General features: G+C 49.1%; 3 protein-coding genes across 3 annotated transcripts in view; all 3 read right to left on the bottom strand.

The window, feature by feature from the left end:
• The window catches only part of LOC119387301 (fibrillin-2-like), a 126,455-nt gene extending 125,607 nt beyond the window's left edge, over nt 1-848 (bottom strand). Inside the window, 1 exon segment of the mRNA XM_049414154.1 lies at nt 539-848. Coding sequence (XP_049270111.1) covers nt 539-546 — 8 coding nt within the window. The 5' untranslated portion in view covers nt 547-848.
• Nucleotides 849-8,210: 7,362 nt separating this feature from the next.
• Nucleotides 8,211-14,483, bottom strand: LOC119387300 (uncharacterized). Its single transcript, XM_037654643.2, has 3 exons — nt 14,207-14,483; nt 11,085-11,364; nt 8,211-8,512 (listed from the first exon to the last, which is right to left on the bottom strand). Exons 2-3 carry the CDS (start codon nt 11,346-11,348, stop codon nt 8,315-8,317), a joined length of 462 nt encoding a protein of 153 aa, XP_037510571.1. The 5' UTR covers nt 11,349-11,364; nt 14,207-14,483; the 3' UTR covers nt 8,211-8,314.
• A 5,203-nt stretch (nt 14,484-19,686) lies between these two features.
• LOC119387297 (dual oxidase 2-like) overlaps nt 19,687-24,594 on the bottom strand; it is a 38,698-nt gene continuing 33,790 nt past the window's right edge. The window contains 7 exon segments of the mRNA XM_037654637.2: nt 19,687-19,825; nt 20,622-20,750; nt 21,393-21,713; nt 22,625-22,854; nt 23,321-23,602; nt 24,291-24,340; nt 24,462-24,555. Of these exon segments, the coding sequence (XP_037510565.2) occupies nt 19,703-19,825; nt 20,622-20,750; nt 21,393-21,713; nt 22,625-22,854; nt 23,321-23,602; nt 24,291-24,340; nt 24,462-24,555 (1,229 nt within the window). The 3' untranslated portion in view covers nt 19,687-19,702.

Below are 24,594 nucleotides of genomic sequence, written 5' to 3'. Positions count from 1 at the left end.
AAGCAATAAAGAATGCATTCCATGATATCGCTGAACTTAACTGGTACTCGATAGAATCGATTCGATTCCTCTTTTCTGTCTCGTTTCTCGTTTTTTTCTTGGTGTCTATTATTTTCTGTTTATAACTGCAAAGTAGATGAACGAAACTCTTTCTAGCTGTGCGGACATCACACCTTAACGACGCTACAGAAATCTCTACGCTGCACATTAATGATATGGAACGTGTGAAACCCGTAGGAAAGGAGGGAAGAAGCACAAGTGAAGCCAACATCCAGAAGCCCCTTTCCGGCCCCACACGAGGACAAGCATGATGATTGCTCCATTAACGGCACTTTAACCGTGCACCCAGACGGAGCATTTTCCTTTGCAACGGTCATGCTTCCAGCGCTAACTGAAACGTTTGCGACCAGTGTTACGCGCAGGAGGACCTGAGCGGGACATTCGCGAGTGGGTATTGATTCAACACCTTCGCCCAGACGCGGTCCGTGAAACCTTCGATCAGACGACAACGCCACGCTTTTGCTGACGTCGCACTCACCCGCTCATCCTCTGGAACGGGCGGGAGGACTGACGCCGCCTCCAGTTCGACGGTGGGATCGGCCTGCTGCTCTCTCACGGCTTCGGCGCCGTACGGAGCGGTGCAGACCAGCAGGCACCAGCAGGACCACGCAAGGAGGGACAGGGAATGCGACGAGGGCGCTGGTCTCCTCGCGACGCGGACCACGTGCTGCCGACGGCGGGTCTCGGAGCCGCGGCGGACCATCGCCGCGCGGGAGCAGATCATCCTCCTCCGGCGACGGCTCTTCGAGTAGCGCCCAGCGAAGGACTTGCGGAGCGGTGCGCTCCGAGGAGTCGGAGGAGTTGTACGCAGCGCGGCGGGCGAGGGGTCTCTCGCGATCGGCCGAGGGTGGTGAGGAAGGAGGGAGGGCGAGCGCTAGCCGCTGTCTTTCCGCGATGCCGCCCCTGCGCGGCGTCCCTTTTGCCGGTCGCTGAGGTGGTGGACACCGTGCGGCCGGACCGCTTATCAGTCACTGCTCCGCCCGGCCGCGGCAGCAGAAGCAGCTCCTCCTGATCATAGAACGCGTCAGAGGCACGCCGTTTGGTCACCGCGCGGCCCGCTTCTGTGTACGCGCTACCATCGGCGCCCTTCTCCACTTTAGCCCACGATCCTCCCCTCTTTTACGTGGTTCCCCCTTTCACGATTCTTCGGCCTGCGGCAAACACTCCATACTTTCATCGGAACGCGTCTATGCTATGCGAGAGGTCATGTATACGGCACCCGAAGTGATTTAACGAGCTGAGGGCAGGTGCGTGGCTTCCCCGGCACGTTTGCGAAGAGCGCTGTGCTTGTGGATGCTCAGATCAGCGCTGCTGGACAGAAGATACCACCATTGCTGGAAGCTACTATCGTAGGCTCGCCTCGTTCTAATAATTTCTGGGGTTTTGCGTGCCAAAACCACGACATGATTACGAGGCACGCCGTACTGGTGGGCTTCGGAAATTTTGACCATCCGGTGTTCTTTATCGTGCAAAGAGATCGCACAGTGCGCGGGCCTCTAGCATACCGTCTCCGTCTAAATACGACCGTCGCGGCCTGGATCGAACCCACAACTTTCCGGTCAGCAGCCGAGCACCTTAACCACTGTACCACCGTAGCGGGCGTTCGTTTCATATGCATGCGCACATGCAGTCAACACGCTACATGGATATGCCCTCCTCCGCTTTGATTTTTCCATTCGACATAAATGTCGAATGGAGAAAAAATGTTGAAACCACGAGAAGACACTGGAAGTTCAGTAAACAATAATAACACCTCATTATACGATTACGTCCTACGCAAAGCTTGCGCTATTGATACTATGTGCAGTATTTGTCAGAAGAATTGAAGCGACTGGAAGCACAAGTGTTGCTGAGCCCTGGCTACGTCGTGTTGAAGTAGAACTCACGGCCCTGTAGAATGATCCCTCTCCATATGTTTTCGACCAAGGCGTGTTCATTGCACGCATTCGGATGCAAACATTCATGCAGTGGCTATATTCAATACCATCATGACACGTCCTCGTAGCCTTCAGGTACTTCACGTCCTTTTTCCCTGCTCCCGCCCGCCCTTTTTGCCACTGAGCCTTTTGCTTTAGTTTCGGAGTGACGGTGTTTTGTATGCTGAAGTTCATCCAGTACCCTCTTGTCCGTTATCCTCCAAAAGCGTACCTCCACCTCCCTTTGGTGTGCTGAGTTTAACGCATATGTGACATAGGAGCTAGTCCACTATAATAGCAACATTGCTACTTGGCCTGTTGTTTTGAGCCCCCGGCTGTGCTTTAAAGAAAGGAGGTCAAGTTCCCATTCAGTGACTCTCGTCCGTGATGGATGTATCGTGTCAAACTTCATGGAGCCGTGCAAATCGATGACCGTCGAACTTGGCGAGCTTTGTTGTCGCATTGTAGTCCGCATCAGTGGAGCGTGAATCTCAAAGTTTGTTTGTTTCAGCGGTCGGTGTTTGAAACGTTTTCATTTTTTTCGTCTTCTTCGTTTGTTTTTCGAGGTCGTGTTAACTATTTCAGCGGTTGCTTCAGCGGGCGTGTTTCCGGCAGCTCATGACAAACAATACACCGCCTCATTTCGCCTTCACCCGTCCAACCGACAAAGATATACCCCGCTGCTGTCACAACAGGAGTACGCGCGGAAAAATTAATGAGGAATGAAACGATTGCGACACGCAAAACGAGCCGCAACGATCTCAGTTTGTGCCCAATCTCCATGGCGCGCTAGCTGTGCTGTGGCGGCACGCCTTTCCCGAGCGTCTCGGCAATTGATTCGTTGACAGATGGGCTTGGCAACCTGTCAGCAGTGGGGGAACGCGCGGGTCTTGCTATAGCTAGCTCCGCTTCGCTTCGACGCGCGCTCGCGCTGCTTTGGAAGCGATCCAAGCGCACCGTCTCCACTGAAGTTTGCCGTGGTTAGGAGGCCAACCACGATGCAGCAGCTGCTGCGCCGTTCCTCATTTCGAGACGCGAGGAGATGCGGAACCCAGTGGCGGCTCCTCGCCTGCCAGCCTGCATTGAGGACACATGTCGAGTCCGCGCCAGTGTCACCGGTGAACAACTGCTTGGCTTCTTGCGCCGCCGTTATGTACTTCCTTTTTTCTTCGACACGTAAGCGTACAGTCCCACCACAATACAAACTCTTCGCGACAGCCGCGGGATGTGTGCTTACTCTTTCCCAGCGGCTGCGACGGTATAGCTCGAAGTCCTTAAAATAGGCGCCGTTCTGACGATTTCGCTGTTTACTAACGGAAACCCCTGGCAAGTCCCCACTTTCGACAGCAATGAAGCGGACAACACAGATCATAGCGAATCTAGGAAACGTGGACAAATAGAAGCTCGTATATTTGTGCTTTTCCTCGGCAGCTAATCAATAATTGACCATTCAATTTCGCCGAATATTGCGCGAAAAATGTTTAGGTGTGCGTGCTTCAGAAACAGTACTTAAGCATTTATCTCGCGATCAATGTTGACTTTAATGCGATTAGCGGGGAAAAAATGTAACGGCGCGCCGTACCGCCGCCGCCGAAACGTATCATGTGTGCGAGGCATTTACTAGAGCACCTACAGCCAGGATACCTCCTATTTCATGCTTTTCTCTGGACATGGTGTGCTACTTAACCACGAAAGTAGCGTGGTCTGCGTGGCTTCGCAGATGGCGTTGGTGCGCATGATCTGTGCACTGCAGCCAGGCTCCTGTCTCGCGGTTCCTGCTGGACACAGCACGTCATCTAGCGACATGTCCACATTGTGCGCCTGGGGCCTCCGTTGCGAGTGACATGCCATCGTATGCAAACACTGAGGATGATTGTATATTTGGCCGGTTCCTGTCGTTGTTCCAACTCGCACTTTGTAACAATGAGGCCGTAGAAAGCCCACCGCCGCCGTTCGTGCTATAGCTGTTTCCAGAGCAGTTGGAGAAGAAGGCAAGTGATCGAGTTTCTGTCGGATACCAGCCACGCCTCCAGGTTGATTATTGGGTCGCATTCGGGAGCTCTGAACTACAGTGCAACGCTGTTTAGGAACCAGGTGAATGCGATCCGAGCGCTTAATTTTAACGTGCAGGTACTGCGGTCAGACTTGGCTTCCCCTAATGGAGAAGCCTGCGCACGCCTATGCGCGTAACCATGTATTCGGTCGGGAGTCTCCGGATTTGGCGTGGAGATACACTTATAAAGGAATGGGAAGGCAAGTGCCCACAAGCAGCCGTAGCGTAGAGTTTAAGCAGGCTGCGCAACGAATGGTCCGGTAGCCTCGGTGTCGTGTTGCCTCGTGGAATCCAGCAACCAATGCCGCGCCCTATACATTGCACTGTTACGAAGCTGTGACGGAGGCAACGGCAGGGCCGGAAGAAGGGCTCGGCCCTGTGAGCTTGGCTGCTGCAAGCAGGAGCGTCCTCGACCAGGAAGGAGGATGGCCCTAATTGGGTCGGCGAACAGGACTCCGCCAAGCCACTGCGGCCGAGAGAACGTCTGGGGATTGTCGCCTGAATGGCCGTCGTTCATTGCCGGCAGCGGCAGAGTAAGAAGGACGACGCCACTCGCGGCTCATTAATGCCGCCCCCGTCGGCTTGGCGGCGCACTTGAAACGGAGCGGCCGCGGCCGACTGTTCTGCGTAGCCGGCCTCCGAAGACGAAGGGCCCGCTTGCGTGTCACGCGCAACAATTTGACCCTTTTCGCTTTTCCCTTTCCTGAACAGCAGTGATGTAGTGTTTAAGTTGGCCGCGTCTCCCTCGCATGGTGTATGTTGTGCACTTGCGAACGAATTGCGAGCTTGGTGAAAGGCGGGGAAGAGGCTGAACCGGCCGCTCTCTTCTGCGCGCGAAGTGGATGTCTGAACTTTGCTGCTGCCTGGCCTGCAGAAATCTCTCCGAGCATAGAAATGTGTGTGTGTGTGTGTGTGTGTGTGTGTGTGTGTGTGTGTGTGTGTGTGTGTGTGTGTGTGTGTGTGTGTGTGTGTGTGTGTGTGTGTGTGTGTGTGTGTGTGTGTGTGTGTGTGTGTGTGTGTGTGTGAGTGAGTGAGTGAGTGAGTGAGTGAGTGAGTGAGTGAGTGAGTGAGTGAGTGAGTGAGTGAGTGAGTGAGTGAGTGAGTGAGTGAGTGAGTGAGTGAGTGAGTGAGTGAGTGAGTGAGTGAGTGAGTGAGTGAGTGAGTGAGTGAGTGAGTGAGTGAGTGAGTGAGTGAGTGAGTGAGTGAGTGAGTGAGTGAGTGAGTACTGACCGCATACGCGGAATCGTTACTTTGTGTATGTAACAAGGAAGGAAAAGTGAGACAGCACACTATTGCCTTCTTGAGATGTCTAGAAAGGACCACGGTCCAGTACTAGTCGCTGAAATGAAAGCAGGGCTCCGTTTTTTTAGACTAATAATAATTGTTGGCTTTTAACGTCCCAAAACCACGATATTATTATGAGGGACGCCGTAGTAGAGGGCTCCGAAAATTTCGAACACCTGGGGTTCTTTAACGTGCACCTAAATCTAAGTACGCGGGCCTCAAGCATTTTCGCCTCCATCGAAAGTGCGGCCGGGATTCGATTTCACGACCTTCGGGGTTTTTTTAGACTAGTACTGGCAACTAGTCTTTTCTCGTAACGACCAGCTGCCACGTTTCGCGTAGTGACCAGCTCTGTGATAATTTTAACAGCAATAGACCAGTTTACATATTTTACGAGCAGCGCGGCATAAGCGCAGTGGACTCCGCATTCACTTGTTTCACTTAATTTTATTCAGATATTCATGGCAGCGTTATCGCTTACTGTTTTACGTTCTGATACATAACATAGAGGAATAAACTGCAGTCCAGGCACTTTTACGTATATACGTCAAACGCCGTCCACCAATCCTTACACAGAAGAACAAAGTGAGACCCGTATTCGGTAATGCTCCATCTCGACTCGAAAGAGCGGATGGCGAGAAGCCCTCCCGAGCCCGAAAAGCTGGCCACAGGCACCGCCGTGCCACTGCAGGGCTTTGAATGCAAACGCAAATTATGAGACCTTGCTTCCTTCGCGAGCATCCGGTGCTCTCAAGGCGACATTTCGTTTACGCGCGTCGTGGCCGAGTTCTTCGAGAGGACGGACGACGACACAGGCACCGCTGTCCTCTGCGTGACACACCGTGAACGGGAGCCCATTGCGCGACTCGTACTGGCGCGATATACTTTCTTGCCGGGTCGCGAGGATTCTAACTAGACAGCGCGGACTCCCCGCTGTGGTCGCGCTGTACTAACCATAACCGGCTTACACAGCGGTAACCCGAGGCTCGAGAATCCGAAAGGCCGTTCCACAGAAGCGCGAAACGCTCGAGCGAGTGGGCGGATGTTTAGTCTACGACACGTGTGACAGTTCTCTTGTACCGTTGCGTTGGCGATACTATACACTGAGTACTCTGGTGAGATCTCGGCATTTGCCATCGGTTGGATTACATAAGAGCTGTGCTTTGAATACACCAACGTTAAAAGAGGCTATGTCTTTCTGGCTAGCGTGGTGTCGCGGCTTGGATTTCCGGTCGGTTGACGCCAATGAAATGCGTGTACTGCGATCCTGGGTAGAACTACATAGTGCACTCGTGAAGCGCTCGCCTAAGTTTATCGTGACGTTTTCGTACAGTGAAGTCAGAGGGGTAAGGATTTCAAGAGGGCTGATCGAGTTTCAGTCTCAGTCGTACGCGGTCACGAACTAAATGCGTGAAGTTTTGTGTTAAAGGGGTACTGACACTAAAATTTTCAGTTGTCGTTTTCTTGCGTGAAATGAAAGGCCAAGCCCTCAAGAGCCTGTAAAATGTACTGCTAAGCGTGAGTGCTCCATGAAAAAAAGCAATTACAGCATGTTAAAAGCCAGTTCCGGTTTCTACTGTACCCTGACGTCACAACACGGTATGAGCTTCTCGTTACGTGCTAGCGCAAGATATCGTGGCGTTTCCCACTGCCGCTCTTCAGCGTGGCTCCGCTGGTGACGCACAAGCGGCCATTTTGAATGTCATGCTACCTGACGTCATCCCAACTAGCCAGACTGCTGCGTGAGGTCACCAGAATTAGTACTGTAGCCTGACGTCATACTAGTGTCGCTGTCGGTAAGTGCGCCATGCGAAAATTGACTTTAATATCAAAATAAAATATCTTTTCAGCATTTTCTGAGCTTCACACTCGCTCAGAACCGTCTCTGTATACAGGAGATCTTTACGGCAGGGTAAACGCACCTTCGAAAAATGGTGTCAGTACCTTAAAAAATACGAAAGAAAAAAAAAGCACTTGGCGCGGCCCTTTCTCCCCGCAATCTAGAAGAATCTTTGTTTCTTCCTAATTTGCTCCTTTCCTTCTCTCCTCTCTTTCTGATCTTTCTATTCCCCTTTCCCATTACCTCAGCGTATAGGGTAGCCAAACGGACATGTTTCAGCTGAACTCTGTCTTCTGCCTTTTCGTTTCCTTCTTGTAATGTTGTGCCAACATGCAAGGGCGAGTGAGTAAAAAATATCGTGTATTTGCTTCGGATGTCGCTTTACGTCAGTGAAGATCCTGCTGTAAATTTGTTCGATGTAGAACTAAACTGAACTTTCTTCCTCGTTTTCATAATATCGCGCTTCAACTCGCGAAAGTTCGTTCGTCCCTTCCGTGTTCGTCCATATATGTTCTCCGTGGATGATGTACGTCACTACAGCCCGGACTCTATCGAACGCGTTCTTGACGCTGTCCTAGCTACAGCGCGTGCAGGCTGCCGCTGGCGGCCGTGTTGGCCCGCCTTGACGATAGGTATACAGTCAGTATTCGAATGCCGACCTTAACTGTTGTCGCACCGGAAATCTATTAAGACTTTATTGAATCTTTACCGCGGCAGTTGCCTATTGGACAGACTATATATAATATTCTTGCTCCTCACCTTTCTTCTTTGTGTTCATTTTTTTTTTGCGCGTGCGCTTTCCTCTCCACTCTTCTTTTCGTCTTCCTTTCCCCATGTAGGGTAGCAAACCGCATGTTTCAGTTCTGGTTAAACCTCCTGCCTTTCATTATTTGCACCTCTCTCTGTCTACCCTCTTCCTCTCTAACACCCCCCCCCCCCCCCAATACGGAGCCAGTTCCAGTTCCCTTCTCAAGATCACATCGAGTCCAAGTACTGAGAAAGCCAGCGCGCACTTTGAACAGAATGAATTGGTCTTTAGTCAATTACAATAGGATGGTTCCTTAAAACAAAGTTAATTTATTTTGCTCATAGATATCATCTTTCGAAAATTAAGTGCGAACGATAGGTCTGAAGTAATTACCGCTAGGGTTCCCCCTTTATTTACTCCGTAAAGTCAGACAAGATGGGAAAAACAGGCGGTGCCTTGGCCCTTATAAGTTTGTCGCCCTCGATTCGGTGTCTGCTGTGGCACATGGGACACCAAAACTTCGTGGATCCTTCGTGAAGGCGCACGGCGAACATGCAGCCGTCCACATCGCAGCAGTATTCCTCTCCAGGCTTGAAGTCCGCCGGAACATTCTGACAGAGAGAAACATGCACGTTGAGTGTGACGATTGATCATACAAAACATTCTAATAATGAATAAAAATGACTGCAGACGCTATTTAATCGAGCTACGCCAAAGTGCGCTCGAGGTGCCTTCAGGAAGAGGCACGAGCGCGAACCAATTCATTCGAGACTCATGGCAGTCTCGTTAAGCCATGGCTGGGCTAGACTGCGCATAGCGACGTTCGTTGGCTCGTGGGGTTCAACATCTCGAAGCGACTCAGGCAAGACGCCGTAGTGGAGGTCTACGGATAATTTCGACCACAGCGGTTCTTAACATGCACTGAAACCGTACAGTACAGTACACAGGCATCTAGCATTTCGCCTCCATCGAAACGGGACCGCCGCGGCCGGCATCGAACCCGTGTCAGCGGACCTACATAACCCCTAGGCCACCGCAACGGCTCGTTAGCACGAGGTTCAATGTGAATAATGCTGCAGGTTTTACGTATCATGTTAGTCTAAGCTTGCGTATAGTATATTAAGGCGAAAGCCTCAGGTGCCTCATGAAATGCGAAAAGTTACCGTCGGCGCGATGCAAAAAATCATATGACGACACAGGTCGCAAAATTAGTGACGTCATCATGGCGTAAACACATCGTCGCTTGGTCAAAGGTAAGCAGGTCCTGGAGGCACTGCAAAATGACGCGAGATGCGCAAAGCTTCTAATGCCTCCGATCCCGGAGGAAGTGCAAAACCACATTGGGTGCTGAAAGCTTTAGGTGAGGGGAGGGACGGGGGAGGGGATACATACAATTTACAAAGAAGAAAACCAAGATTATGGCTTTCGCCTTCGATATAATAATAATATCTGGGGTTTAACGTCCCAAAACCATGATATGATTATCAGAGACGCCGTAGTGGAGGGCTCCGGAAATTTCGACCACCTGGGGTTCTTTAACGTGCACCTAAATCTAAGTACACGGGCCTCAAACATTTTCGCCTCCATCGAAAATGCAGCCGCCGCGGCTGGGATTCGATCCCGCGACCTTCGGGTCTTCGCCTTCGAGTCGTCTTAGGCAAATGCATAAGGGAGTGCGTGACTTGTTTTTTTTTTTTTAGCGGTTATGTAGTTGTGTATATAGTACATATAAAAATCGCGTCACTTTTGCTGCGTTTTCACTTCGCACTGAGGCGACAGCGCAGGAAAGGCAAAAACACAACAAACTTAACTCAGAAATGAGCGCTGTTATGCTCTAATGCCATTTTTATTTTGCCTTGAACTACTTATGATGCAGCCTCAGTGACGAAATAAGACCGAAAATATGCATATTAATGACAAAACAGGTTACTAAAAGTAAGGCAGCTTTGCACTAGGGGTGCCAAGCCTGAAGGAAGTGCGGAGCTGGGCAGCCTTCTTTGTTTCTCTTTCTCTTTCATTCCTCCTCTCCTTCTTCCACTCTCTCTTTTTTGTTCTTTTTCCTCTCTTTATTTCTATTTATTTCTTTCTATCTCTTTCTTTCTCCCTTTTTCTATTTCTCGCTTGCTTACTATTTCTATCTATTTTTATACGTGGTTTTGCCTGCGTTACGCCAAGCTACGACAGCATACGACGACGATGATGATGATGATGATGATGATGATGATGATGATGATGATGAATAAACCTTTATTGAGCCCAAGCGATATCGGTGGTGCACGCAGGCACCAGAGGGGTGGTTCCCTAGTTACGGAACCCACATGTTCCCAGCAGCTCCTGGCCCCTGTCCGTCAGCGCGAGCTGAGTTGGTAGGGCGGGTCTGGATAACAGCATACGACAGGCCGGGCCCCTAAAGTGCTCCGCACTTGAAAGTATAACGTTAGAAAGTCAACACCGGGTGTACGTGCTTGCTTTATCCCGAGTGGTAGCACATACTTCATACAATAATCAACAAACTAACTTGTCCGTCATCTTGATTGTGTGCTTCCCTCTCTTCTTTAGTCTGTCAATCCCGTTCCCCATCCCTACACAGAGTAGCATGCCAGCGGTATACAGACGCCGGCAAAAATCTCTGTTTTTCTAATAAAGAGCCTCTCTCTCTCTCTCTCTCGGGGGGGGGGGGGGGGGGGGAAGAGGCTTTAAACACTGCTTATGCATGTTCGTGCTAGCGTTTTTATGTGTGCTTGTATATATACACATGGAAAGTTGAAAAATTTTGGGGGGTTTCAAACTCGCCCTCTTCCCCCCACCCGTGTACGCCAGTGGAGGCTATTTTCTTTGAGACTTAAGTGTCGGCGATGCGGTTTCATTACATCAGGTAATAAATGCTTGTCTTTGCGTATCGTGCTGCGCACACTGCAGCTTTAAGTAACTGAATATCCTTATTCGCGTGGCCTCTAGCGCATCGATATCGTATCGTGAAATTTTGTCTGGAAAGTCTATGGCGTGCGCGATACCGAGCCGCAGACGGTGAACCAGCGTATCCGTTGCGTTTGGGGCGTTAAATACCTCCTCAGAAAAATCGAGCTCGCCCTTCTTCCGTTTATCTGCAGTCCACGCCGCGGGAAAAGCTCCACGTTGCTCTCGTGGAATCGACTTTAACGGAAGGATCCTCGTTACACTCACCATGTAAATGGCGTGCCAATCTTTGCTCGGGCCTGCTGTGGCGTCCCGAGTGCTCGCTTCAGTGCGACCTGCTCGCTCCTGTGCATCCAATCTGGCTTTGTAACTTTCGCAGTTCTCGTTCTCATGCTGCGCATTGCAGCTCAGGCACGTAATCCTGCGGCATCCTAAGCAAAGCCGGTATTTTGGACCTTTATCAGCCAGCTGTTCGTTGCAATTCTTGTCCGCGCAACGGAGCTCGCCGCTCGGGCCGTTCCCCAGAGCCATGGTTGCGTCGTTTCTCCTAAAAACGTTCAATGAAAAGGATGTAAGGTTAAGAAGGAGCTGCAGATACGCCCGGAGGCGGCGAAAAAAAAATTAACAGATAAAGCAACATCACGTGGTGGTGAATAATGTTCGATACGAATCATGGCGTCAAAAGGGGGCTAGTTGGCACGGATTCATCGAAACTTGGTAGCGCACTGGAATAGACGTTTATCTTAATTACTGTGCCTAAGGGAAGGCTTTCGAAGTAAAAAAAAAAAGCACCCGCCGAGGTAGCTTAGCGGCTAAGGCGTAGCGCTGCTAAGCTCGAGGTCGCGGGTTCGATTTCAGGCCACGGCGGCTCCATCCCGATGGGGGCGAAGTGCAGAAGCACGTGTACGCTTAGATTTAGTATCACCTCAAAGACCTAAAGTGGCCGTACTTAAAGGGACAGTAAAGAGAAACAATGAATCGGTTTAGATCGATAAATTGTGCTCTGAGAACTCTAATGTCGTTAATTTCGCCATCATAAGTTTATTAATAGAGGAGAAAATCAACTTCAAAGTTTCATTAAATTTCGCGCCGAAATTTCCTCGCGTGACGTCACGGATTTCAAAGTATTTATCGTATTTCGGCGCCATTGGCTCAACAAAGGTACCCAAACTTGGTATGTTAAGTCTATGGCCCCCTTCAGAGGGCAATGTACTTCATTTTTACCGATTAGGAACTACGTAGTCCCTATTAGACGCCGTCAAAACATGTGACGTCACGGCAAACGGCTCGGAAACTTCAAGGTGGCGTCGCTACCCACATTTTGTTCTTGCAAGTTTTCTCGCTTACTAAGCGTCTTTTCGCAGCAAGCGTGGTGTTTTTGGGATTGGGAAGGAGTACTTTACTAATATGAGAAAAATAGTTTTGCTCTTTAGTCTTCCTTTAATCCAGCGTACCCCACAGGCCCGTAGCCAAGCATCTATTTTGAGGGGGGGGGGGGGAGGGGGGCAGTTGCTGAAGGCCTTCACTGTATCCGAGAAAAACACATGATTTGTTTACGATAAAACACTCCCTCCACCGAAATTTCGGGCGGGGGGGGGGGGACCTAGGCCCCCTCCCCCCCTCCTGCCCTTGACTACGGGCCTGGTCCCCCATTAGACCATGCCTGCATATCCTACTGTGGTGTTGGCACGTGGAACACCAGAATTTAACTTAATTAATAGGCGGTTTTGCGATCGAGACAACAACAGTATGTATGCTGTCACACGTCCCATCAGTCAACTACACAGAAACTAAGAACGTATTTCAAACTTGTTTGAATGCACGGAAGGCATTTTAATACGTTTGGAGGGTAAAGAAGGGCGCATAATGCCTGAAAACTGGTGCTTATAATAACGCGTATAGCTTAGGGCAACGCTTATTAGCAGAATTTCGCTACGCACAGGCTTTATGTATGTATGTGTATGTGTGTGTGTGTGTGTGTGTGTGTGTGTGTGTGTGTGTGGTGTGTGTGCGTGTGTGTGCGTGTGTGTGCGTGTGTGTGCGTGTGTGTGTGTGTGTGTGTGTGTGTGTGTATGTGTGTGTGTGTGTGTGTGTGTGTGTGTGCGCGTGTGTGCGTGCGTGCGTGCGTGCGTGCGCGCGCGCGCGCGCGCGTGTGGGGGGGGGGGGGGGGGTGAACGCGCGTGCGCGTTTGATGGCCTCTGCATATGCAAAGTTCAGGTCCAGTGCTACTCTTGCTTACGTGTGTCATTGCCAGAGCGAACTGTTTTAAATATGCGGACTTAAAATCTGTTTCCTGCACTCCTACTCTTTGCAATTGTCTTTCTTTTTATCTACACTAAATCAGGCGAGCTATGTGAGTCGGCAACTGGGGAAGCCGCTCACAACCTGTGTTGGTAATCACTGAAAGCTTCTATTTAAAAAATTCGCCAAATCCCACGCATTGTGGGAATCGGTTTCATGCGAAGTAGTCGCCGAGCTGCAGTCTGTACTGCATTTTATGGCTTTGAGCCAAACGTTACGAGGTGGATCGACGTGTTTTTGTAAGCGTAGTAGTTGCGTGCACATCGTGGGCTTACCAACGGCAACTACACTGGCGTTTAAAGGGTAACTTATGACCGGACGTAACGTCAGCACTGACGTTACAGCACGGAAGTCAGTATTATCGAAACGAAGTGCGCTTTACTGCACGAATATATGAATATCATACGTAACTTGCGTTCGCGTATTCCTCCGGGGTCGAGCAACGCTTGAATATAGCTTGATGAATCACAGGAATACAGATGCAATGTTTATTAAGCTGTTATAAATGCGGCAATGTCGCTGGAACCACAATTGACGTTAACCCGGCATCACGCCTGTATCATAGGAGTACATTTGTTATGTTTATCGCTTTGTTACAAAGTTACACAGCCAGCACGGCAACCACAATTGAAGTTGTACCGACATTACGCGTGCATAGGGCGTTTTTCCAAAGCAATTTCAAGACCTGGCGTGGCTCTGTGGTTAAAATACCTGACTGCCACGCAGAATATTTGTGTTCGATTCCTTCTGGGATCCTGATTTTTATTCTTTGCATTCGTCAGGTCAACGCTGCCGATGTCGGTTTAACATTAGTTTGGCATTAGCTTTACTAGCTGTATGGCCTACAGCCAGTCGACGGGAAGCAGTCGACAAGTTACGAACGCTGTGGGAGGAAGTGCGCATGAGACGTTATAGTTGCAAAAATAACAACAGACGCGATCCGAAGAAGGAATTACACTGAGGCTGCCGCCCGACACGAACAATTCCCGCTTAAGCGCAGCTATCTCGTTCCTACGCACACATCTGTCATAATATTCCATCAAGTATATATGCGACAAACGGATGCAAACGCTATTCGGTAAACTTACCTGGGCTTGCAGGCGACGGTTGTGCGTCGCTTAGGCTCCAGTACTCCTTGTTTGTTCGCTATACTTCTCACACAAGTTGTGTAAGTTGTACGCGATTAGTAACTGGATTTTAGACTAACAGCTTCGAGACTAACAGCGCCCCGTTGCCTTCGCGAGGCGTTCCCGCAACGACGGCTCTTATCTCGCCAACACTTCCTCTATCGCGGCCGCTCGCGGCAGCGGGCGTCGCTTATCACTCGCTTCTGCTAGCAAGCATTTTGTTCAGCTTTTCGTCCGTTTTGCGCACGGCTTGTTCACGTTCTATCTGTGGGTTAAAAAAAACAATAAAGAAAGATAGGGCGCAAGGCGACGTATGAATCAGTGTGAGGCGACGGTCTCGAATTTTGACGTCCAAAGAAGCTGCTCGATGTGCCGCAGTTTCGTACGAGTAACTTTCACAAAAACGTCTCCTCGAGACCTTGAGTGCTGGTATGGGCATTCTCAAATTCCGCCATGTTGTCAGATTCCGCCATTGGTCAACTCTGATTGGCTCAGAGAGCCGCTACGGCCTCTCTGATTAGCTTAAAATTCCGCCATATTTTCATGTGCCGCCATTACGAAACTTGACAATGTGGCGAAATGTGATAGTGTCCATAATAGCATCCCCTTTATGCCTCATTCAGCATCCATGCGCTTCGGGTTGTCGATTAATTTTCCCTCGCGCTCAGCTGCAGACTCAGCTGCCTAGCAACCAAAGGCGATAGAAAATGATGTGGCATTTATGGCGAGGTTTTGGCATTTCGCTTCCATCGAAATGCGGCCGCCGTGGCCAGGATTCGATCCCGCTACCTTCAGGTCAGCAGTCGAGTACCATAACCACTAGAACATTGATGCAGGTGGTGCCTGTAGGGTTTTCAGAGCAAGTTAATAAAGTCTTGTGTGGCGTGTTAAACTGGTTTCGATCATATGGTTTCTCTTTAAGTGCGCTTTCTTGCGGGGGAAAAAAAAGAAGCAAAAGCATCCACGGCCACCCCTCGGTCACTAGTACGTATTGCTTTAACGATAGCGGTTATTGCAATGAGAAAAAGCTTTCCTGCGTTTGCTTTTGTCGGAAACGCTTATTCGCCAGCAGTGGACGACAGAACGCGTTCTTGAATTGCTGCACTTTGCTCCTCAGTTTGCAAGCGTCAGCAGGTACCATACTCTCCTTGCACGACATGAGCTTGTGCGGCACCGTGCACGAGGTTCTTGAGAACTGGTTCAGAAAGTGCAGCCGAATCTAACAGTCCTATACATATACATTCGCTGTCGAACGTGTGTGCGCGGCAGACACCGAGTAGTGTCTATTTATCTGTCATCTGAGTTATTTCTTCATTAATTAGTTTTAACAGCGAAGCTATTTAAGCAGGCAGTAAGAACTTTGGTGTGTACAATGTGTACGAAAAACCACCATCATCATGAACGGTCGCGCGCTCTCTTCATTCTCGTTACAGTGAAGCTGCTTAAAGGAGCACTGACACAAAATTTCTAAGGCGAGATAACCCGTGTGACGGATTTGTGCGGACACACGCACACATCATCTATGGAATATCAGCGGATAATATAGCCTAGAACATATTTAAAATCATGTTTAAAGTGCGCGTCGCGCCACTCCACGCGAAACGCGCCTTTGGTGTCCTTGTAAACAACCAACCGCCACCTGCGTCACGAGTTTGTGCAGCTGCCACGATTGTTGCGTGCGCTTTCTCCCACTGTCTCCGAGCAGACCTTTTCAACGGAAAGAAGGGGAGACTTGCACGGGAGTACAAAGGCTGATGTGCTCGCCTCGGCAGTGCATCATGGAGGGGTCACGCATATTTACAACGCCTCAGAGGACATTGTAGCAGCACCCAGGAAGCCTTCGTTGAAAAGAGTTGTCGACGCGGTGCACATGTGCACGCGGTTTTGTGTGCTCACGTAGCCAGCTATGTTTGCATAGCCACCACTCTGGGTCCTGTCTCCCTCGGCGCTCTCTGAAACCGAAACTGCGACTGGGCGCTATAAAACCGTCCCAAAATAATTAACGGTTGCGCGCTTGAGCAAACGAGCTTTCCAGCCGTGATACGTGGGTCGTTAACTACTTATCGCAACAGAAAAAACACGATGCAAAATTTTGGTGTCAGCGCTCCTTTAAGCTATCGGTAAGTTGTGCTCCGTCGTGCAAAACTCCTCAGGTAGGTATGCTGCGCCACAGGAATTGGACAAGCCCCACTATCGAGTACAGCAGGTGCGAGCTTTAAACGGAAACTCTGCTAGGCGAGATGGAGCACGTGAAACACGTGAAAGAGAGATAGAGAAAAGGAAAGAAATAGAAAGGAATGAAGAAAGAGAGAAAGAAAGCGATAGAAAGAAAGAGAGAAAAAAAGGCGAAGCTTGTCGCGCAAGGCACAGCGAAGCTGGGCGATTCTGAAGTCGAACAAAAAAGCGAATAACCTAGAAAAAACCTAACGACAACTAGCTAAAGCCCAGCAACAAGCTAGCAGCAACCTAGAAAACAACATAGCTAAGAGCCTAGCAGTTACCTTGAAGCAATCTAGCCTAAAACTAGAAGTAACCTAGAAACAGCCTATCATCATCTATAGCTAAAGCCTAGCAACAACCTAGAAGCAACCTAGCATCACCTGCAGCTGAAGCCTAGCAACAACGTAGAAGCAACCTAGAAACAACCTAGCATCAGCTAGCATAGACTCAACAACCTAGAAGCAACATAGAAACAACCTAGCATCACCCATAGCTAAAGCCTAGCAACAATGTAGAAGCAACCTAGAAACAACCTAGCATCACCTATAGCTAAAGCCTATATATCAGCAACCGACAAGCAACCAGATTATGCTTCAGAATCGCCCAGCTTCGATGTTTCAAGCCTTGCGCGACTTAGTGCAAGGTTCGCCTTTTTCTTTTTTGTCTAGAAAATAAGTGAACACCTTTACCGTGATGCGCTCGGACCAATTCCTCAGCAGAAGCCATCAACACGTGCATTTCATTCACTAATTCGAAACAAAAGGCCTCAAAACCCTCAACGCCACGCTAATGGGCCTGCGTCTTTGTTCCAAAGCACGCACTGACGAAAACATAGCAGCGATAAGCGTTTGCTATTTTTTTCGTTACTAAACATTTCTATCGAAATACACGCGCTCTTCGTGCCTTTGAGTATTGCCCGGACACATGTACACTCCCCGACGAGAGTGCATCTATACTCCTTACCTGCAATGATTACCGAGTCGTGCAGGGTCGAGCAACCTCTTGCCTCAGAGATGCTCAGTGCGGTGAAATCTCGAGCATATGTTCTCGTACTTGTGCGACTGACCGAAATAGTGGTGGGAAACGAGGAGCTAGCCCCTGTGATTCGAGCCCCGTTCTCTGAACCCCCGCGGCTTACATGTCCCGTTATTATGGCACCACGGTAGACCCATGGGCGGCCACGGCTGTCAAGCGCGCTCTTCACAGTCTATAGGTAGGGCACTTTCCTGGATTAGAGTCGCTGCATATGCTACCTTTAGGTAGCAGAGTTGCGCGTCTGTCTTCCAAGCGCCTCTAGCAACCATGCGTTGCGGAGAAGCGGACGCTCGGGCTAGTTTTTGTATTTCTCGACGCCGCCACTGCAGTGAACCGGGTCGACATTAGTCACCGACATTCAAGTTAATCACCGGTCTTCGACACGCCAAGCATGCCGTTGGCGACACAGTAAGCATGTCGCCTGCAAAAACAGAGCGTGGCTTCGCCGCATAGCTGTGGTCGCTAGCCAGACCTACGCGCAACTCTGTTTCCTAGAGTGAATGAAAGAAAGGAACTCCCTATATCTTCCTTCGCTTCATTATCTGCTGTTTTTCATTAAGGATGCTTCTTAGAGGTACGATATACAGTTACTCTATCGTGAATGCGAGCTGAGCACCCCTTTTCTGTATCGCATTCTACTTCACCCTTCGAGACCTCGCTCACCAGACAGGCCTGAACCTTTGTTACCCAACACATATTGCCCTACCTTCACGTCGTATCATGCAAGCCATATCGACCCGCCTGCCTACACTGTTGCGGACACGCAACCAAACTTCCGGTTATTCGCCTCCTCTACACCATGCATGAAATTTTATATCACACTGCACTGCGAACAGTGAAAAAATGTCAGGTTGCATAAGTCCATCAAGGATAACTCGCAAAGAGGGGAAAAACGTAAGGATACGAAATCAGGTCGCATAAGTGCACACAATACCAGGTACGTGAAGAAATACAAAGTCAGACCAAGTAAATCTGTTAAGGCCTGCGGCAGGATAACCGGTGGTCATTAAGGGTAACTGAATGGATTCCAAGAGATGGCAAACGCGTGAGGGGGAGACATAAAATTAGGCGGGTAGATGAGATTAAGAAGTTTGTAGGTATGACGTGGCAGCAGAAAGCACAGGACCGGGTTGATTGGCGGAACATGGGAGAGGCCTTTGCCCTGCAGTGGGCGTAGACAGGCTGATGATGATGATAACATATCATGTATCCGGAGAGACACTATGAGACACCTCTGTGATGCGTATGTTTGGCATGAATTTAAGTTTTCTTTAGTCTTTGGAGTCTGCTGAACAGTACTTTTGCTTGATATTATCCAACAGGCCTTTTAATTGGGCATTAACTGCGTAGTACGAGCGCCAATTTAGCCATAATTACTCGATAAATAGCGTCAATTCTATACTACCACTGTTAGCACCTCGTGAGTTGTGCCTACAACACGTACCAGGAGCCCTTCCTATCGCGAGGTGAAGTACAATAGCTATAACTACACAGGTCTTCATTCTCTCCTTGTAATAACGTTTCTCTGCGATACATATTATACATACTGAAGCATTACAAACTTTTTTTCGGCAGTGTGCCGGTCCTTTCGTTGCGCCTTCATTGCTCGATCCTTACGTTCACCTTCGCGATGGCCAGATTTTGAGAAGCCAGAGAAATAGTCCAAGTAGTTATTTCCTTTTTCGTTCGCATTGCATTTCGCAATAGCAAAATGAGCAACACGTTTCCATCTCACCGGACTTTGGCAATGCTGGCATATGGCGACGTTGAAGAACTGTAGTGCTATTGGTTCATTTCACGAAATACTTGATCATTTTTCGACCTTACGATCGGCGATCTAAGTCTCCTGCATAACTGTTCAACTTCCTACGAAGCTATTATGTATCTTTGGCATGATAAAGAAAGGCCGAATGATTTCAGTTTAAGTAGAACCACGCGGTGGTAGAACTACGTATACAAACACAGATAATGAGGAAAATTTGATGGTTATAGACGCGACATTCGAAAAACAACTTCGGCTTTATTCATGTTGAGATGAGGTGGTAAGAGCGCTTGAAACGCGCCTTAATTATTTATGATGGGTAATTTCAATGTTTCTATTTGGTTTACTTTTTGCAGAAACACCATCTCCTGGTGTATGTCCCGTCGAGAAACGCGTGACCATGGCGCGCTGGGCAGCGAAATGTACGCAGCGGTGACGTCTCAGAAGTTCTCGTAGTGGTGGTCGAAAAGGGCGCCCTCTTTTCGGTTCAACTCGTCGCACGCTGCCTGGACGCTGCGCGTCATGGGGAACGGGCCACAGCTGAACACGCCGAACCGCGAAACCTGCAGAGAGAAAGAGAGACCATATTCTTATTTTTCAACTAGTTTCAACTATTTTTCAAGTACTTGTTTTTCTTTATATTCGGGCATGTTTATAACTGGCGATGCGGAGTTTTCATCTAACTCTGGATTCTCTTGACTCGTGTAATCTATGCAGGTACGGCCTGGGCTTCCAGTTACCTCGCTTCTCTCGAGCCAAACCACAACCAGATTTCTCATTAACGCACACGTACGTTAGCGTTCCTTCATTGTTAACGCAGTGGCTGTAAAAAAAAAAAAAACAGCGACTGTATTAGGGAGTCAATTGAATGGCAGTGTTTGTGGCAGAATGACTGAATGTGTGACAATTTGGAGCGAATTTATAAGTATGGCTGGGGAGCGTGACGTAACACGAACAAAAGAAGAGGGACGAAGAAACGCATGTTTCCTTCTTAAGTTAGAGAGCGCTGCATGACCATGCGTAATTGTGCAGCGCTCTCAGTTATTAATCTTTCAGCCGGTGTTGTGGCCCCACGGCAGCGCTTCGCTACTGGACAGAAGGGTGATCTTCTCGGTCGCGTTAGCCACACTCGATTATGTCGGTCGGCAGGAGCGATAAAGTATTGCGCGTTGACGACACGTGAGAGAACTCCAGGTGGCCAAGTTAACGAGGAAACCGCCGCTACGGCGTCTCTCGTATAGTCCATGGCCAATCAACTAATATCCTTATTTTTTTTACCACCGCAGCCCGAATGTGTAGACTAGTGCCGGACACTGTCTACACTGCCGTACAAAACGAGCGTTCAGTTTGCGAACTCACCGTAGGGTGCTCGACCTGCAGCGAGTCTAAGAAGCCAGAGAAGTCCGGTCGCCCGAAGTGGGTGATTGCCCTCAACCCGGTGAACAGACTCCGGTTCGATATCCTCTGGAAGTGTCTCTCGCAAATGTACTGAAAACGGAATGAAAACAAGACACACGCACAGATGAATGCTTTTAGTTCGCTTATTATTTTTTTTTGTCCATGCTTGGGGCACTCGAAATAAGATCCGCTCATTTTGCGTTTCGTCCCTCTCGACGAAACTGCGTGTAATACATCTTAAGCTGCAGGTGTTTCAGTGTAGTATGGGATACGTTCAGTGCTGTGGTCCCTTGGCTAGATTTACATGTGCAGTAGCTCTGTTATTCATAGCAACCTTCTAATCTCATTGGTATTCCTGTCAGTATAGTATCATATACCAACATTAACATAACACTTAGTTTCACACGCTTACTTTTAACTCATATCGTCTATTCTTCACGTCTATAAACAAACGTCATCGTATAAAGCGCCTTCTCAACCTGCACTGTCTTAGTGTTCCATGGTGTTATTCGCATGTACGAAACAAAATATGCTCCCTTGAATGTCATTAGTGCTTCTAATTATCACGCGAAATGATGAACGCTTAGAGAACACTTCATAGCGCTTGACTATAGCTAAGGTGCCTTCGTGCAGGCAGGAGCATTGCATTGATGTCACTACTAACCTTAAGAAGCAATACATTTTGCCGTCATACATTTCTCGCTGGTCTCACTCAACGCGCCGGTGTCTTACCAGCATGGTAGTCCTTAGGTCGAACTTGTGGTAGAACTGCGTGATGAAGATATGCACGCTCACGAAGCCCTTCGCGTCTCGCTCCTCGACCTGGCGGATGATGTCGGTCATCCACTCGAAGTGTTTTTGGGTTCGCGTAACCCAGATGAAGTAGACCTTCTTGCACGCCACGCGGCCCCCGGCACGACTCGAGGCCCGCTGCGCGATGTCCTTAAGGATGGAGGCGAACGGCGTGACGCCGATGCCTCCACCCACAAGCACGGACACTTCGAAGCGGAACCAGTCCTGGTGGCCTCCACCGTACGGACCGTCCAGGTATATCTGCGTTCGATAACCGTATTCACGCTATGCCGCAAGGATTTATCTGCGGTTGACAATCTCAGCTCTGAGCAGAGCTCTGGGTAAAGCTCTTAAGCTCTAAGTAGGACAATATGAGCTCCGTGACGTCACGTGTGCTCTCATTCTACGAATCTGAATGGAATGTATCCGTGATACGCGGATGAGATGTGCTGTCAAGTATGGTGCCACGTACGGAGTAAACGACCAGAGTTTGGCACAATTAAGGCACAAGTGCATGTTACTTTACAAAGTAGGCGAAGTGATATCCGCAAGGCCTATCTTAAAACTTATAAGTATTGTCAGCCTGCTTATGTTCAGCGTAGGATGACTCACATCAGTCTCATAATAACCTTGTCTTGTGTGGGATGATTCTATTTTTTGCTTGCAAGTTCTGTGATCTCATCACTTCACCGAAGTCCTTGCCGCAAGCGAAAGCAACGTTTCAACTGCTGGACAGTAGACAGCAACATCACGCCAATGTGGGGGCAGCCCGTAAGAAGGCCTTATAAGCACATAAAACGAGTTTTAACTAAATCCATAAGTGAGGAGCTGCTAACGTCCGTAGGAAAAGAAACATTTGCATGTATCCTTCGCAAATAAGACCTTTCTCCAAGATCTTTCACCGCTTCTCGAGAAGTAAACCCTGTAGAAAAATCTACTCGCCCGACAGTTAATATTATGCTCATTATTCCTCGTATTAGTGATACAGTGATATAACGCGGTCTTAATTTCGGTGTCACTTGGTTTGGCGCGTTGAAACGAGGCGACGCAACCCTTCAGATATAGATTTTCCTCTCCTAAGGTTGACGCAGTGGCCTCGTTAATGATGAGCACTGGCCATCCGCTTTTATATCGCGAAAGTGTTAATCGGACGCAGGTTGCGTGCAATATACCTTGGGGTAGCCTTTGTCCGGCAAGTTGCTGGGGTCGTAGATCCTGCGCAGGTTGATGGTCCACGGGCCCAGCGCTCGTATGTGCACGCTCAGGTTGTCCTCGTGCGGCGCCGAGGAAAGTGTGAATGGGTGGTACTCGGAACCGTTGAGGCCCAAACTGGCGATGCGTACCCACTGGCCGCTGCGGTACTCGAAGTTGGGCGGACGCTTCATTAGCAGCATGGTGACGTCTGCGCTCAGAGATGTGCGGTCAGGGTGTCATTAAAGGATGATTTACTGGTAACATAAAGGCAATGGGAAATGAACAGCCCCAGCTTTGACTCTCTTCATGAGTGACTTAGTATCATGGGCATGAATTACGAATCCTAGTTGGCGAAGAAAAGAGCTCGCCCACGGTGAGAAATAAGGCATGCCACTGTCTCAGAAACCGTAAATTGCTTAAGCATTTGTGTCATTAGTGTAGCAGTAACAGAGCTGGCGCGTACGCTGAGAACATATATAAAAAATAGATCCATGACGTCATTCAATATGGTTATTATAGTTTTCAACGCGAAACATATGGCAATCCTTACACAAGGTTTCGCGAGATCTCGGCAAGTCTCGCCTGTCTTTCGATCTGGCTCTTACAAGCATGCAATGTTTCTTTTTGACACCTCAGCGTTTCTTAATACGCGGCTTAACAGACGCGGTGTTTACCGGACGGTAAATGTTCGGCGCGGATGACCGAGATCTCGACCTTCTTGCGACTGAGCGAGACCAGCCGGTCGAGGACGTACAACACAAGGGGTCCCAGGAAGAAGTAGTAGAAGATCGGCGGCTGCACCAGGCGCCCGAGGCCGTGAAGCACCATGAGGATGTAGAAGGCCGGGTACAGGTTGTGCGTGTTCCAGAACGCGTTGAACACGTGACGCCGTGCGAACGGCGTCGCGAACACGTACATCACCGACAGCAGCATCAACAGGAACACTCCCGTCAAGCCTGCGGCAACGGTTGTTCCGTTTTGTTACCCTACAGATTCCTTATAAAATTACCCATCGCGTGCGAAGCGGGCGTGGAAGTTATAAAAGACACCTTAGTAAAACATATGAAAGCGATACATGTACAGACGGGTCCGCTGTTAAAGGGAATACTTGCGTGCAGGGCATGTTCGGATTTCGCTCACTTGCAAAAGCAGTGGCTTAGATTTGCATAAGACTACTGGTGGTTGACAGTTGCGACTCCTTTTGACAGAACAGTGCCATGCGCGAACGAAGTTTGCCGTGCACTTGTCGTTAGGTGGCCAGCAACACGAAGGGTGCTCATTCGAGTGTTCCCTTTAACAGTGGACTGTACTGTACAACGCTAAATTAAGAACGTGAGTATCACGAAGTCGGTAGAATCAATTAAACAATAAAGCAACTGTTTGTACCCACATATCATCATTAAAAGTGGGATGCGCGTTCCAGTCACGACCGAAGGGAAATAAATTCGCGCCTGTATCCGAGTTGTAATTCCTTTAGTAATTAGCCTTTAGTATACTTATATTGTAGAACATCTACAGAAGTTAGCTGAAACCACATTCTGGTATATGCTGTATAGTTATATATTCTGTAGTTACGCTATATGAACTGTAGCACCACCTTTATGTCATCGACTTTCTTACAACGCAAAAAGTGCTTTTGTTTACCTGTCATGGTGGCGAAGCACCAGTAGTGAAACTTCGGTAGTTCGTCCGTCCTGCATATGAGTAAAAGGTGCTTCTAAGTCTCTACCTATCCACAGAAACAAAACCCAGTGCACATGAAAAGTTTTACAACATCAAACTTCCGACAAAGTCGATCTGGCGTGTGATACGTACGCGTGATAATACTCCCTGAAGAGACACGTCAGGTCGTCCGCAGTCTGCGTGGAGATGTGGTAGAAGTTCAGGGCGTGACCCACGCTGTGTATAACTGAAAGCAAAAGGCCAAAACAGCAGTGATGATTGCCGT

The sequence above is a fragment of the Rhipicephalus sanguineus genome, chromosome 3, assembly GCF_013339695.2.
Source record: "Rhipicephalus sanguineus isolate Rsan-2018 chromosome 3, BIME_Rsan_1.4, whole genome shotgun sequence".
NCBI classification, from domain to species: Eukaryota; Metazoa; Arthropoda; class Arachnida; order Ixodida; family Ixodidae; genus Rhipicephalus; species Rhipicephalus sanguineus.
Note: the sequence above shows the minus strand (reverse complement) of the source record. Positions and strands in the feature narration are given on the sequence as shown.